The sequence below is a fragment of the Heptranchias perlo genome, chromosome 12, assembly GCF_035084215.1.
Source record: "Heptranchias perlo isolate sHepPer1 chromosome 12, sHepPer1.hap1, whole genome shotgun sequence".
NCBI lineage: Eukaryota > Metazoa > Chordata > Chondrichthyes > Hexanchiformes > Hexanchidae > Heptranchias > Heptranchias perlo.
Window position 1 is genome coordinate 823,707 of NC_090336.1, and position 16,766 is coordinate 840,472.

General features: G+C 53.5%; 1 protein-coding gene across 5 annotated transcripts in view; it reads left to right on the forward strand.

Moving 5' to 3' along the window:
• LOC137327804 (SITS-binding protein-like) overlaps positions 1-16,766 on the forward strand; it is a 199,672-nt gene that overhangs the window by 104,154 nt on the left and 78,752 nt on the right. For all 5 annotated transcript variants that reach the window (XM_067993617.1, XM_067993620.1, XM_067993618.1 and 2 more), the window contains exon 6: positions 3,397-3,665. In XM_067993617.1, the coding sequence (XP_067849718.1) occupies positions 3,397-3,665 (269 nt within the window). The remainder of the gene's footprint in view (positions 1-3,396; positions 3,666-16,766) is intronic.

Below are 16,766 nucleotides of genomic sequence, written 5' to 3' on the forward strand. Positions count from 1 at the left end.
CTGAAGGACATAGCTGCTAGACTGGGCCTGCGGCAGGTGGTGAGCAAACCAACACGAGGGAAAAACTTACTTGACCTCGTCCTCACCAATCCACCTGTCGCAAATGCATCTGTCCATGACAGTATTGGTAGGAGTGACCACCGCACAGTCCTCGTCGAGGTGAAGTCCCGTCTTCGCACTGAGGACACCATCCAACGTGTTGTGTGGCACTACCACCGTGCTAAATGGGATAGATTCAGAACAGATCTAGCAGCTCAAAACTGGGCATCCATGAGGTGCTGTGGGCCATCAGCAGCAGCAGAATTGTATTCCAGCACAATCTGTAACCTCATGTCCCGGCATATTCCTCACTCTACCATTACCAACAAGCCAGGGGATCAACCCTGGTTCAATGAGGAGTGTAGAAGAGCATGCCAGGAGCAGCACCAGGCGTACCTAAAAATGAGGTGCCAACCTGGTGAAGCTACAACTCAGGACTACATGCATGCTAAACAGCAGAGGCAACATGCTATGGACAGAGCTAAGCGATTCCACAACCAACGGATCAGATCAAAGCTCTGCAGTCCTGCCACATCCAGTCGTGAATGGTGGTGGACAATTAAACAACTAACGGGAGGAGGAGGCTCTGCAAACATCCCCATTCTCAATGATGGCGGAGTCCAGCACGTGAGTGCAAAAGACAAGGCTGAAGCGTTTGCAACCATCTTCAGCCAGAAGTGCCGAGTGGATGATCCATCTCGGCCTCCTCCCAATATCCCCACCATCACGGAAGCCAGTCTTCGGCCAATTCGATTCACTCCACGTGATATCAAGAAACGGCTGAGTGCACTGGATACAGCAAAGGCTATGGGCCCCGACAACATCCCAGCTGTAGTGCTGAAGTCTTGTGCTCCAGAACTAGCTGCGCCTCTAGCCAAGCTGTTCCAGTACAGCTACAACACTGGCATCCACCCGACAATGTGGAAAATTGCCCAGGTATGTCCTGTCCACAAAAAGCAGAACAAATCCAATCCGGCCAATTACCGCCCCATCAGTCTACTCTCAATCATCAGCAAAGTGATGGAAGGTGTCGTCGACAGTGCTATCAAGCGGCACTTACTCACCAATAACCTGCTCACCGATGCTCAGTTTGGGTTCCGCCAGGACCACTCGGCTCCAGACCTCATTACAGCATTGGTCCAAACATGGACAAAAGAGCTGAATTCCAGAGGTGAGGTGAGAGTGACTGCCCTTGACATCAAGGCAGCATTTGACCGAGTGTGGCACCAAGGAGCCCTAGTAAAATTGAAGTCAATGGGAATCTGGGGGAAAATTCTCCAGTGGCTGGAGTCATACCGAGCACAAAGGAAGATGGTAGTGGTTGTTGGAGGCCAATCATCTCAGCCCCAGGGCATTGCGGCAGGAGTTCCTCAGGGCAGTGTCCTTGGCCCAACCATCTTCAGCTGCTTCATCAATGACCTTCCCTCCATCATAAGGTCAGAAATGGGGATGTTCGCTGATGACTGCACAGTGTTCAGTTCCATTCGCAACCCCTCAGATAATGAAGCAGTCCGAGCCTGCATGCAGCAAGACCTGGACAACATCCAGGCTTGGGCTCATAAGTGTCACGTAACATTCGCGCCAGATAAGTGCCAGGCAATGACCATCTCCAACAAGAGAGAGTCTAACCACCTCCCCTTGACATTCAACGGCATTACCATCGCCGAATCCCCCACCATCAACATCCTGGGGGTCACCATTGACCAGAAACTTAACTGGACCAGCCATATAAATACTGTGGCTACGAGAGCAGGTCAGAGGCTGGGTATTCTGCGGCGAGTGACTCACCTCCTGACTCCCCAAAGCCTTTCCACCATCTACAAGGCACAAGTCAGGAGTGTGATGGAATACTCTCCACTTGCCTGGATGAGTGCAGCTCCAACAACACTCAAGAAGCTTGACACCATCCAAGATAAAGCAGCCCACTTGATTGGCACCCCATCCACCACCCTAAACATTCACTCCCTTCACCACCGGCGCACTGTGGCTGCAGTGTGCACCATCCACAGGATGTACTGCAGCAACTCGCCAAGGCTTCTTCGACAGCACCTCCCAAACCCGCGACCTCTACCACCTAGAAGGACAAGAGCAGCAGGCGCATGGGAACAACACCACCTGCATGTTCCCCTCCAAGTCACACACCATCCCGACTTGGAAATATATCGCCGTTCCTTCATTGTCGCTGGGTCAAAATCCTGGAACTCCCTTCCTAACAGCACTGTGGGAGAACCGTCACCACACGGACTGCAGCGGTTCAAGAAGGCGGCTCACCACCACCTTCTCAAGGGCAATTAGGGATGGGCAATAAATGCCGGCCTTGCCAGCGACGCCCACATCCCGTGAACGAATAAAAAAAAAGTATCTAACCCAAACTGTACCTGCCCTAGGAGTGCTTGATGGGACAGTGTAGAGGGAGCTTTACTCTGTATCTAACACGTGCTGTACCTGCCCTGGGAGTGTTTGATGGGACAGTGTAGAGGGAGCTTTACTCTGTATCTAACCCATGCTGTACCTGCCCTGGGAGTGCTTGATGGGACAGTGTAGAGGGAGCTTTACTCTGTATCTAACACGTGCTGTACCTGCCCCGGGAGTGTTTGATGGGACAGTGTAGAGGGAGCTTTACTCTGTATCTAACCCGTGCTGTGTCTGCCCTGGGAGTGTTTGATGGGATAGTGTAGAGGGAGCTTTACTCTGTATCTAACCCATGCTGTGTCTGCCCTGGGAGTGTTTGATGGGACAGTGTAGAGGGAGCTTTACTCTGTATCTAACCCATGCTGTACCTGCCCTGAGAGTGTTTGATGGGACAGTGTAGAGGGAGCTTTACTCTGTATCTAACCCGTGCTGTACCTGCCCTAGGAGTGTTTGATGGGACAGTGTAGAGGGAGCTTTACTCTGTATCTAGCCCGTGCTGTACCTGCCCTGGGAGTGTTTGATGGGACAATGTAGAGGGAGCTTTACTCTGTATCTAACCCGTGCTGTGTCTGCCCTGGGTATGCTCGGTTCTGACACTGGGATGTATGAGGTTAGGCAGAGAGGAATCCTACACTACTTTGCTTCAATCTTTAGCTGCTAGTGTCGAAGAGTGGCTAACGGAGGCCTGCTCTCGGCTGACTGCCCCCACTCTTCGGCTGAGATAGATTATGATGCAGGGTGAGCTCAGAGAGCTGGGGATGTGTGTATCTTTCAATGAGCCCCTGAAGTCCCACACCAGTCTCTTCGTGTTACACAGAAATGTCAGTGTCAAACGATGTCTGCCCTCCCTATGAAAGTCACTGTCAATTTGCTGTCCCATCCTCTGCAATGTTGGCCAACCCTGTGTCACAGGCCCTAACACCTGTGTGTTCATGTTTTGCCCAGACCCCTCTCTTGATGAAGTGGAGGGGAAGGTTTGCCGTGAAGCTGAATGTCAGCAGTGAGGAGGCACTAAACTGGTTCGTTGAGCAGGCCCGCAACCTGCAGCAGAGGTTGGAGGTCAACTATATCACCCTGGAAGTTGGAGTGGGAAGCCCCTTTATCGAGCAGGCGCTGCAGCTTTCCAGCAGTCTCCACGGCGACGGCTACATCACCCAGTTCGCACTGCTGGCTGAGAAGCTGGGAAATTCAACAATTATATCAGGTGCTACTCGGTAAGTTGTGTCTGACGCAGCTCTTCGGAACGGGCTGCGATTGAGAGTAACCTGGGCTGGGACTGAGAGTAATCCGGGCTGGGACTGAGAGTAATCCGGGCTGGGACCGAGAGTAATCGGGGCTGGGACTGAGAGTAACCTGAGCTGGGACTGAGAGTAATCCATACTGGGACTAAGAGTATAACCTGGGCTGGGACTGAGAGTAACCTGGGCTGGGACTGAGAGTAATCCGGGCTGGGACTGAGAGTAATCTGGGCTGGGACCGAGAGTAACCCGGGCTGGGACTGAGAGTAATCCGGGCTGGGACTGAGAGTAATCCGGGCTGGGACCGAGAGTAATCCGGGCTGGGACTGAGAGTAATCCGGGCTGGGACTGAGAGTAATCCATACTGGGACTAAGAGTATAACCTGGGCTGGGACTGAGAGTAACCTGGGCTGGGACTGAGAGTAATCCGGGCTGGGACTGAGAGTAATCTGGGCTGGGACCGAGAGTAATCCGGGCTGGGACTGAGAGTAATCCGGGCTGGGACTGAGAGTATAACCTGGGCTGGGACTGAGAGTAACCTGGGCTGGGACTGAGAGTAATCCGGGCTGGGACTGAGAGTAATCGGGGCTGGGACTGAGAGTAACCTGAGCTGGGACTGAGAGTAATCCATACTGGGACTAAGAGTATAACCTGGGCTGGGACTGAGAGTAACCTGGGCTGGGATTGAAAGTAACCTGGGCTGGGACTGAGAGTAACCTGGGCTGGCACTGAGAGTAACCTGGGCTGGGACTGAGAGTAATACGGGCTGGGACTGAGAGTAACCTGGATGGGAACTGAGAGTATAACCTGGGCTGGGACTGAGAGTAATCCAGGCTGGGACTGAGAGTAATCCGGGATGGGACTGAGAGTAATACGGGCTGGGACTGAGAGTTATCCGGGCTGGGACTGAGAGTAAGCTGGGCTGGGACTGAGAGTAACTCGGGCTGGGACTGAGAGTAATATGAGCTGGGACTGAGAGTAATCCGGGCTGGGACTGAGAGTAATCCAGGCTGGGACTGAGAGTAACCTGGATGGGAACTGAGAGTATAACCTGGGCTGGGACTGAGAGTAATCCAGGCTGGGACTGAGAGTAATCCGGGATGGGACTGAGAGTAACCCGGGCTGGGACTGAGAGTATAACCTGGGCTCGGACTGAGAGTAATCCATACTGGGACTAAGAGTATAAACTGGGCTGGGACTGAGTGTATAACCTGGGCTGGGACTGAGAATAATCTGGGCTGGCACTGAGACTGACCTGGGCTGGGACTGAGAGTAATACGGGCTGGGACTGAGAGTTATCCGGGCTGGGACTGAGAGTAAGCTGGTCTGGGACTGAGAGTAACCTGGGCTGGGACTGAGAGTAATACGGGCTGGGACTGAGAGTAATACGGGCTGGGTCTGAGAGTAATCCAGGCTAGGACTGAGAGTAAGCTGGGTTGGGACTGAGAGTAACCTGGGCTGGGACTGCGAGTAGCCTGGCCTGGGACATAGAGTAACCCGGGCTGGGACTGAGAAACCTGGGCTGGGACTGAGATTAACCTGGGCTGGGACTGAGAGTAACCTGGACTGGGACTGAGAGAAACCTGGGCTGGGACTGAGAGTAAGCTGGGCTGGGACTGAGAGTAACCTGGGCTGGGACTGAGAGTGACCCGGGCTGGGACTGAGAGTAACCCGGGCTGGGACTGAGAGAAACCCGGGATGGGACTGAGAGTAACCCGCGCTGGGAATGAGAGAAACCTGGGCTGGGACTGAGAGTAATATGGGCTGGGACTGAGAGTTATCCGGGCTGGGTCTGAGAGTAATCCAGGCTAGGACTGAGAGTAAGCTGGTCTGGGACTGAGAGTAACTGAGAGTAATACGAGCTGGGACTGAGAGTAATACGGGCTGGGTCTGAGAGTAATCCAGGCTAGGACTGAGAGTAAGCTGGGCTGGGACTGAGAGTAACCTGGGCTGGGACTGCGAGTAGCCTGGGCTGGGACTGCGAGTAGCCTGGGCTGGGACATAGAGTAACCCGGGCTGGGACTGAGAGAAACCTGGGCTGGGACTGAGATTAACCTCGGCTGGGACTGAGAGTAATCTGGGCTGGGACTGAGAGAAACCTGGGCTGGGACTGAGATTAACCTGGGCTGGGACTGAGAGTAACCTGGGCTGGGACTGAGAGAAACCTGGGCTGGGACTGAGAGTAAGCTGGGCTGGGACTGAGAGTAACCCGGGCTGGGACTGAGAGTAACCCGGGCTGGGACTGAGAGTGACCCGGGCTGGGACTGAGAAAAACCCGGGCTGGGACTGAGAGTAACCCGGGCTGGGAATGAGAGAAACCTGGGCTGGGACTGAGAGTAATACGGGCTGGGACTGAGATTTATCCGGGCTGGGACTGAGAGTAATCCAGGCTGGGTCTGAGAGTAACCTGGGCTGGGACTGAGAGTAATCCGGGCTGGGACTGGGAGTAATCCAGGACGGGACTGAGAGTAATCCAGGGTGGGTCTGAGAGTAACCTGGGCTGGGACTGAGAGTAATCCGGGCTGGGACTGAGAGTAATCCGGGATGGGACTGCGAGTAACCCGGGATGGGACTGAGAGTATAACCTGGGCTCGGACTGAGAGTAACCTGGGTTGGGACTGAGAGTAACCTGGGCTGGGACTGAGAGAAACCTGGGCTGGGACTGAGAGTAACCCGGGCTGGGACTGAGAGTAACCTGGGCTGGGACTGAGAGAAACCTGGGCTGGGACTGAGAGTAACCTGGGCTGGGACTGAGAGTAACCTGGGCTGGGACTGAGAGTAAGCCGGGCTGGGACTGAGAGTAACCCGGGCTGGGATTGAGAGTAACCCAGGCTGGGACTGAGAGTGACCCGGGCTGGGACTGAGAGTGACCCGGGCTGGGACTGAGAGTAACCTGGGCTGGGAATGAGAGAAACCTGGGCTGGGACTGAGAGTGACCCAGGCTGGGACTGAAAGTAACCCAGGCTGGGACTGAAAGTAACCCGGGCTGGGACTGAGGGTGACCTGGGCTGGGACTGAGAGTGACCCAGGCTGGGACTGAGAGTAACCCGGGCTGGGACTGAGAGTGACCCAGGCAGGGACAGAGAGAAACCCGGGCTGGGACTGAGAGTAAGCTGGACTGGGACTGAGAGTAACCCGTGCTGGGACTGAGAGTAACCTGGGCTGGGACTGAGTGTATAACCTGGGCTGGGACTGAGTGTATAACCTGGGCTGGGACTGAGAGAAACCCGGGCTGGGACTCAGAGTAACCCGTGCTGGGATTGAGAGTAACCTGGGCTGGGACTGAGAGTAACCTGGGCTGTGACTGAGAGTAACCTGGGCAGGACTAAGCTGTGCTGGGACTGAGAGTAAGCTGGGCTGGGACTGAGAGTATAACCTGGGCTGGAACTGAGAGTAACCTGGGCTGGGACTGAGAGTATAACCTGGGCTGGAACTGAGAGTAACCTGGGCTGAAACTGAGAGTAACCTGGGCTGGAACTGAGAGTAACCTGGGTTGGAACTGAGAGTAAGCTGGGCTGGGACTGAGAGTAACCTGGGCTGGGACTGAGAGTAAGCTGGACTGGGACTGAGAGTAAGCTGGGCTGGGACTGAGACTAACCTGGGCTGGGACTGAGACTAACCTGGGCTGGGACTGAGTGTATAACCCATGCTGGGACTGAGAATATAACCAGGGCTGGGACTGAGAGTATAACCAGGGCTGGAACTGAGAGTAACCTGGGCTGGGACTGAGAGTATAACCTGGGCTGGAACTGAGAGTAACCTGGGCTGGGACTGAGAGTAACCTGGGATGGGACTGAGAGTAACCTGGGCTACGACTGAGAATATAACCTGGGCTAGGACTGAGAATATAACCTGGGCTGGAAATGACAGTAACCTGGGTTGGAACTGAGAGTAAGCTGGGCTGGGACTGAGAGTAACCTGGGCTGGGACTGAGAGTCACCTGGGCTGGGACTGAGTGTATAACCTGGGCTGGGACTGAGAGTAACCTGGGCTGGGGCTGAGTGTATAACCCATGCTGGGACTGAGAGTAACCCGGGCTGGGACTGAGAGTTGCCTGGGCTGGGACTGAGAGTAATCCGGGCTAGGACTGAGAGTAAGCTGGGCTGGGACTGAGAGTAATCCGGGCTAGGACTGAGAGTTGCCTGGGCTGGGACTGAGAGTAAGCTGGGCTGGGACTGAGAGTAAGCTGGGCTGGGACTGAGCGTAACCCGGGCTGGGACTGAGAGTAACCCGGGCTGGGAATGAGAGAAACCTGGGCTGGGACTGAGAGTAATACGGGCTGGGACCGAGAGTTATCCGGGCTGGGACTGAGAGTAAACTGGGCTGGGACTGAGAGTAATATGGGCTGGGACTGAGAGTAATACGAGCTGGGACTGAGAGTATAACCTGGGCTGGGACTGAGAGTAATCCAGGCTGGGACTGAGAGTAATCCAGGCTGGGTCTGAGAGTAACCTGGGCTGGGACTGAGAGTAATCCAGGCTGGGACTGAGAGTAAGCTGGGCTGGGACTGAGCGTAACCCGGGCTGGGACTGAGAGTAACCTGGGCTGGGACTGAGAGTAACCTGGGCTGGGACTGAGAGTAACCTGGGCTGGGACTGAGAGTAAGCTGGGCTGGGACTGAGAGTAGCCTGTGCTGGGACTGAGAGTTGCCTGGGCTGGGACTGAGAGTTGCCTGGGCTGGGACTGAGAGTAACCCGGGCTGGGACTGAGAGTTGCCTGGGCTGGGACTGAGAGTAACTCGGGCTGGGACTGCGAGTAAGCTGGGCTGGGGCTGAGAGTAACCCGGGCTGGGACTGCAAGTAAGCTGGGCTGGGACTGAAAGAAACCCGGGCTGGGACTGAGAGTAACCTGGGCTGGGACTGAGAGTAACCTGGGCTGGGACTGAGAGTAAGCAGGGCTGGGACTGAGAGTAACCTGGGCTGGGACTGAGAGTAAGCCGGGCTGGGACTGAGAGTAACCCAGGCTGGGACTGAGAGTGACCCGGGCTGGGACTGAGAGTGACCCGGGCTGGGACTGAGAGTGACCCGGGCTCGGAATGAGAGAAACCCGGGCTGGGACTGAGAGTGACCCGGGCTGGGACTGAGAGTGACCCAGGCTGGGACTGAGAGTAACCCGGGCTGGGACTGAGAGTGACCCAGGCTGGGACTGAGAGAAACCCGGGCTGGGACTGAGAGTAAGCTGGACTGGGACTGAGAGTAACCCGTGCTGGGACTGAGAGTAACCTGGGCTGGGACTGAGTGTATAACCTGGGCTGGGACTGAGAGTAACCTGGACTGAAACTGAGAGTAACCTGGGCTGGGACTGAGAGTAACCTGGGCTGGGAGTGAGAGTAAGCTGGACTGGGACTGAGAGTAAGCTGGGCTGGGACTGAGACTAACCTGGGCTGGGACTGAGACTAACCTGGGCTGGGACTGAGTGTATAACCCATGCTGGGACTGAGAATATCACCAGGGCTGGGACTGAGAGTATAACCAGGGCTGGAACTGAGAGTAACCTGGGCTGGGACTGAGAGTATAACCTGGGCTGGAACTGAGAGTAACCTGGGCTGGGACTGAGAGTAACCTGGGCTGGAACTGAGAGTAACCTGGGCTACGACTGAGAATATAACCTGGGCTAGGACTGAGAATATAACCTGGGCTGGAAATGACAGTAACCTGGGTTGGAACTGAGAGTAAGCTGGGCTGGGACTGAGAGTAACCTGGGCTGGGACTGAGAGTCACCTGGGCTGGGACTGAGTGTATAACCTGGGCTGGGACTGAGAGTAACCTGGGCTGGGGCTGAGTGTATAACCCATGCTGGGACTGAGAGTAACCCGGGCTGGGACTGAGAGTTGCCTGGGCTGGGACTGAGAGTAATCCGGGCTAGGACTGAGAGTAACCTGGGCTGGGACTGAGAGTAACCTGGGCTGGGACTGAGAGTAACCTGGGTTGGGACTGAGAGTAACCCGGGCTGGGACTGAGAGTTGCCTGGGCTGGGACTGAGAGTAAGCTGGGCTGGGACTGAGAGTAATCCAGGCTGGGACTGAGTGTAAGCTGGGCTGGGACTGAGCGTAACCCGGGCTGGGACTGAGAGTAACCTGGGCTGGGACTGAGAGTAACCTGGGCTGGGACTGAGAGTAAGCAGGGCTGGGACTGAGAGTAAGCTGGGCTGGGACTGAGAGTAGCCTGTGCTGGGACTGAGAGTTGCCTGGGCTGGGACTGAGAGTTGCCTGGGCTGGGACTGAGAGTAACCCGGGCTGGGACTGAGAGTTGTCTGGGCTGGGACTGAGAGTAACTCGGGCTGGGACTGAGAGTAAGCTGGGCTGGGGCTGAGAGTAACCCGGGCTGGGACTGCAAGTAAGCTGGGCTGGGACTGAAAGAAACCCGGGCTGGGACTGCGAGTAAGCTGGGCTGGGACTGAGAGTAACCTGGGCTGGGAATGAGAGTAACCTGGGCTGGGACTGAGAGTAAGCTCGGCTGGGACTGAGAGTTGCCTGGGCTGGGACTGAGAGTTGCCTCGGCTGGGACTGAGAGTAACCCGGGCTGGGACTGCGAGGAAGCTGGGCTGGGGCTGAGAGTAACCCGGGCTGGGACTGCGAGTAAGCTGGGCTGGGACTGAGAGTAATCCGGGCTGGGACTGCGAGTAACCCGGGCTGGGACTGAGAGTAATCCGGGCTGGGACTGAGAGTAATCCGGGCTGAGACTGCGAGTAACCCGGGCTGAGACTGAGAGTAACCCGGGCTGGGACTGCGAGTAAGCTGGGCTGGGACTGCGAGTAACCTGGGCTGGTCGAGGGCGTCGGTCGAGGGCCCGTCACTATCCCATGGGCAGCGTCACAGATTATGGTTATTTCATTAGATTTTTCTCACCATCTGGGCCATGAGCGTGGGGCAGAGCAGGAGAATCACTAATTCCTCAACATCACCCGCACACTGTAACCCCAAAAATTAGACGCGGTCTGAGCCATCTGAAGACAAAGAAGGTGCACTTCTATCATGCCGATCACCACCTCAGCATGTCCAAAAGCCCATCACAGCCACACTTGTGAAGTATGGTCACAGTTGCAATGTCAGAAATGCAGCAGCCAATTTGAGCACTGTAAGATCCCACAAACAGCAATAAGAAAATCTGTTGTTTTTTTCATGGCGGAATTGATTAAGTGATAAATGTTAGCCAGAACAACAAGAGATATTTTACATCCACCCAAGACTGCAGACTCCATTTCCCTGTGTATAATAATATCCCTCCTTCTCTATTTCCGTGTATATAACAGTCTCTCTGTCCCTCTCTCTCCCTCCCCTGCTCTATTTCTCTGCATATAACAATCTCTCTCTCTCTCCTGCTCTATTCCCCTGTATATAACAGTCTCTCTCTCTCACACTCTCCTGCTCCATTTCCCAGTCCATATCAGTCTCTCTCTCTCTCTCTCTTGTACTCTCTATCTCTTCCCCTTGTATATAACAGTCACTCTCTCTATCTCCTGCTCTATTTCCCTGTATATAACAGTCTCGATGTCTCTCTCTCTCTCTCCCCTGCTCTATTCCCCTGGAGAAAACAGTCTCGCTCTCTCTCTCTCCTCTGCTCTATTTCCCTGCATAAAACAGTCTCTCTCTCTCTCCCTCCCCTGCTCTATTCCCCTGTATACAACAGTCTCTCTCTCTCTCTCTCTCCTGCTCTATTCCCCTGTATATAACAGTCTCTCCCTCTTTCTCCCCTGCTCTATTCCCCTGTAAACAACAGTCTCTCTCACTCTCCCTCTCCTGTTCTATTCCCCTGTGTATAACAGTCTCTCTCTCTCTTTCCTCTGCTCGATTTCCCGATATATAACAGGCTCTCTCTCTCCCTCTCCTGCTCTATTCCCCTGTATATAACAGTCTCTCTCTCTATCCCCTGCTCTATTCCCCTGTAGAAAACAGTCTCCCTCTCTCTCTCTCTATCCCCTGCTCTATTCCCTGCACATAACAGTCTCTCTCTCCCCCTCTCTCCTGCTCCATTCCCCTGTACATAACAGTCTCTCCCTCTCTCTCCCCTGCTCTATTCCCCTGCAAACAACAGTCTCTCTCACTCTCCCTCTCCTGTTCGATTCCGCTGCAGAAAACACTCCCTCCCTCTCACTCCCCTGCTCTATTCCCCTGTAAACAACAGTCTCTCTCACTCTCCCTCTCCTGTTCTATTTCCCTGCATAAAACAGTCTCTCTCTCTCCCTCCTGCTCTATTCCCCTGTATATATAACAGTCTCTCTCTCCCTCCCCTGCTCTATTCCCCTGTATATAACAGTCTCTCTCTCTCTCTCTCCCTCCCCTGCTCTACTCCCCTGTATATAACAGTCTCTCCCTCTCCCTCCCCTGCTCTATTCCCCTGTAAACAACAGTCTCTCTCACTCTCCCTCTCCTGTTCCATTCCCCTGTGGAAACAGTCTCTCTCTCTCTTTCCTCTGCTCGATTTCCCTATATATAAAAGGCTCTCTCTCTCCCTCTCCTGCTCTACTCCCCTGTATATAACAGTCTCTCTCTCTCTCTATCCCCTGCCCTATTCCCTGTACATAACAGTCTCTCTCTCTCTCCCTCTCTCCTGCTCCATTCCCCTGTAGAAAACAGTCTCTCCCTCTCTCTCCCCTGCTCTATTCCCCTGTAAACAACAGTGTCTCTCACTCTCCCTCTCCTGTTCTATTCCCCTGTGGAAACAGTCTCTCTCTCTCTCTCTTTCCTCTGCTCGATTTCCCGAGATATAACAGGCTCTCTCCCTCCCCCTCCTGCTCTATTCCCCTGTATATAACAGTCTCTCTCTCTCTCTCCCTCTCCCCTGCTCTATTCCCCTGTAAAAACAGTCTCTCTCTCTCTCCCTCCCCTGCTCTATTCCCCTGTATATAACAGTCTCTCTCTCTCTCCCCTGCTCTATTCCCCTGTATATAACAGTCTCTCTCTCTCTCCTGCTCTATTCCCCTGCATAAAACAGTCTCTCTCTCTCTCCTGCTCTATTCCCCTGCATAAAACAGTCTCCCTCTCTCCCCTGCTCCATTCCCCTGTATATAACAGTCTCTCTCTCTCTCCCCTCTGCTCTATTCCACCAGATATAACAGTCTCTCTCTCTCTCTCTCTCTCTCCCCTGCTCTATTCCCCTGTATATAACGGTCTCTCTGTTTAATTCTCTCCCCAGCTGTATTTCCCTTTATTTAACAGTCACTCCCGCTCTCCTGCTCTATTTTCCTGCATATAACAGTCTCTCTCTCTCTCCTCTGCTCTATTTCCATGTGTATAACAGTCTCTCTCTCTCTCCCTCCCCTGCTCTATTCCCCTGCATATAACAGTCTCTCTCTCTCTCTCTCCCCTGCTCTATTCCCCTGTAAAAACAGTCTCTCTCTCTCTCTCCCCTGCTCTATTCCCCTGTATATAACAGTCTCTCTCTCTCTCCTGCTCTATTCCCCTGCATAAAACAGTCTCTCTCTCTCTCCTGCTCTATTCCCCTGCATAAAACAGTCTCTCTCTCTCCCCTGCTCTATTCCCCTGTAAAAACAGTCTCTCTCTCTCTCTCCCCTGCTCTATTCCCCTGTATATAACAGTCTCTCTCTCTCCCCTGCTCCATTCCCCTGTATATAACAGTCTCTCTCTCTCTCTCTCTCCCCTGCTCTATTCCCCTGTATATAACAGTCTCTCTCTCTCCCTCCCCTGCTCCATTCCCCTGTATATAACAGTCTCTCTCTCTCTCTCCCTCCCCTGCTCTATTCCCCTGTATATAACAGTCTCTCTCTCTCTCCCTCCCCTGCTCTATTCCCCTGTATATAACAGTATCTCTCTCTCCTCTGCTTTATTTCCCTGTAAAAACAGTCTCTCTCTCTCTCTCTCTCCTGCTCTATTCCCCTGTATATAACAGTCTCTCTCTCTCTCTCTCTCTCTCCTGCTCTATTCCCCTGTATATAACAGTCTCTCTCTCTCTCTCTCCCCTGTTCTATTCCCCTGCATATAACAGTCTATCTCTCTCTCTCCCTCCCCTGCTCTATTCCCCTGTAGAAAACAGTCTCTCTCTATCTCTCCCTCCCCTGCTCTATTCCCCTGTATATAACAGTCTCTCTCTCTCTCTCCTCTGCTTTATTTCCCTGTAAAAACAGTCTCTCTCTCTCTCTCTCCTGCTCTATTCCCCTGTATATAACAGTCTCTCTCTCTCTCTCTCCTCTGCTCTATTCCACCGGATATAACAGTCTCTCTCTCTCTCTCCCCTGTTCTATTCCCCTGCATATAACAGTCTCTCTCTCTCTCTCTCCCTCCCCTGCTCTATTCCCCTGTATATAACAGTCTCTCTCTCTCCCCTGCTCTATTCCCCTGTATATAACAGTCTCTCTCTCTCTCTCCTCTGCTCCATTTCCTTGCATATAACAGTCTCTCTCTCTCTCTCTCCCCTGTTCTATTCCCCTGTAAAAACAGTCTATCTTTCTCTCTCCCTCCCCTGCTCTATTCCCCTGTATATAACAGTCTCTCTCTCTCTCTCCCTCCCCTGCTCTATTCCCCTGTATATAACAGTCTCTCTCTCTCCTCTGCTTTATTTCCCTGTAAAAACAGTCTCTCCCTCTCTCTCTCTCCTGCTCTATTCCCCTGTATATAACAGTCTCTCTCTCTCTCTCTCTCTCTCTCCCTCCCCTGCTCTATTCCCCTGTATATAACAGTCTCTCTCTCTCTCTCCCTCCCCTGCTCTATTCCCCTGGATATAACAGTCTCTCTCTCTCTCTCTCTCCTCTGCTCTATTCCACCGGATATAACAGTCTCTCTCTCTCTCTCTCTCCCCTGTTCTATTCCCCTGCATATAACAGTCTCTCTCTCTCTCTCCCTCCCCTGCTCTATTCCCCTGTATATAACAGTCTCTCTCTCTCTCTCCCCTGCTCTATTCCCCTGTATATAACAGTCTCTCTCTCTCTCTCTCCCCTGCTCTATTCCCCTGTATATAACAGTCTCTCTCTCTCTCTCCTCTGCTCTATTTCCTTGCATATAACAGTCTCTCTCTCTCTCTCTCCCCTGTTCTATTCCCCTGTAAAAACAGTCTATCTTTCTCTCTCCCTCCCCTGCTCTATTCCCCTGTATATAACAGTCTCTCTCTCTCTCTCCCTCCCCTGCTCTATTCCCCTGTATATAACAGTCTCTCTCTCTCTCTCTCCCTCCCCTGCTCTATTCCCCTGTATATAACAGTCTCTCTCTCTCTCTCTCTCTCCTCTGCTCTATTCCACCGGATATAACAGTCTCTCTCTCTCTCTCTCCTCTGCTCTATTCCACCGGATATAACAGTCTCTCTCTCTCTCTCTCGCTCCTCTGCTCTATTCCCCTGTATATAACAGTTGTCTCTCTCTCCCCTGCTCTATTTCCCTGTATATAACAGTCTCTCTGTCTCTCTCCCTCTCCTGCTCTATTCCCCTGCATATAACAGTCTCTCTCTCTCTCTCCTCTGCTTTATTTCCCTGTAAAAACAGTCTCTCTCTCTCTCTCTCTCCTGCTCTATGTCGGTGAGCGGCAGGAGAGAGCGAGACCAGAGCGGAGATATAAACAGCGCGGAGAGAGCGAGAGTTCAGTCGGTGAGCGGCGGGAGAGAGCGAGACCAGAGCGGAGATATAAACAGCGCGGAGAGAGCGAGAGTTCAGTCGGTGAGCGGCGGGAGAGAGTGAGACCAGAGCGGGGAGAGAGTGAGACCAGAGCGGGGATATAAACAGCGCGGAGAGAGCGAGAGTTCAGTCGGTGAGCGGCGGGAGAGAGCGAGACCAGAGCGGGGATATAAACAGCGCGGAGAGAGCGAGAGTTCAGTCAGTGAGCGGCGGGAGAGAGCGAGACCAGAGCGGGGATAAAAACAGCGCGGAGAGAGCGAGAGTTCAGTCAGTGAGCGGCGGGAGAGAGCGAGACCAGAGCGGGGATATAAACAGCGCGGAGAGAGCGAGAGTTCAGTCAGTGAGCGGCGGGAGAGAGCGAGACCAGAGCGGGGATATAAACAGCGCGGAGAGAGTGAGAGTTCAGTCAGTGAGCGGCGGGAGAGAGCGAGACCAGAGCGGAGATATAAACAGCGCGGAGAGAGCGAGACCAGAGCTTACTCTGAGAGCGAGACTCTGAGACCAGCGGCAGAGTTCAGGGTGACGTCACCAGTCAGAAAGTGACGCCGCACAGGGGAGGCAGCTGATTGGTGAGTAGGTTCAGGTGAGTATTTCTACCATTTTACTGTAAGTAAAGTAATAAGAAAGGGAAGATCTGCAGGTTTTATAGCAGATAGTGTTTTTTTTTTATAGTGAACCTAGGTCCCTAGTATAGTTAACATTTTCTAATTTCAACGTAATTTAAAAGGGGTAACTAAGCTAAGGCAAGTCATGGCAGCAGACCTCGCACCCGTGATATGCTCCTCCTGCAAGATGTGGGAAGTCATGGACACTACCAGTGTCCCTGCCGACCATGTGTGCGGGAAGTGTGTCCACCTGCAGCTACTGACCGATCGTATCTCGGAGCTGGAGCTGCGGGTGGACTCACTGTGGAGCATCCGCGATGCAGAGAAACTCGTGGATAGCACGTTTAGCGAGTTGGTCACACCGCAGGTAAAGGGTATACAGGCAGGAAGTGAATGGGTGACCACCAGGAAGAGTAAGAGATGCAGGCAGGTAGTGCAGGGGTCCCCTGTGTCCATCCCCCTCTCAAACAGATATGCCACTTTGGATGCTGTTGGGGGGGATGACTTATCAGGGGAAGGCAGCAGCAGCCAACTTCCTGGCACCACGGGTAGCTCTGCTGCACAGGCTGGGAGGAAAAAGAGTGGCAGAGCTATAGTGATAGGGGACTCAATTGTAAGGGGAATAGACAGGCGTTTCTGCGGCCGCAACCGAGACTCCAGGATGGTGTGTTGCCTCCCTGGTGCAAGGATCAAGGATGTCTCGGAGCGGCTACAGAACATTTTGGAGGGGGAGGGCGAACAGCCAGCTGTCGTGGTGCACATAGGCACCAACGATATAGGTAAAAAAGGGGATGAGGTCCTAAAAGCAGAATATAGGGAGTTAGGAGGTAAATTAAAAAATAGGACCTCAAAGGTAGTAATCTCAGGATTGCTGCCAGTGCCACGTGCTAGTCAGAGTAGAAATAGGAGGATA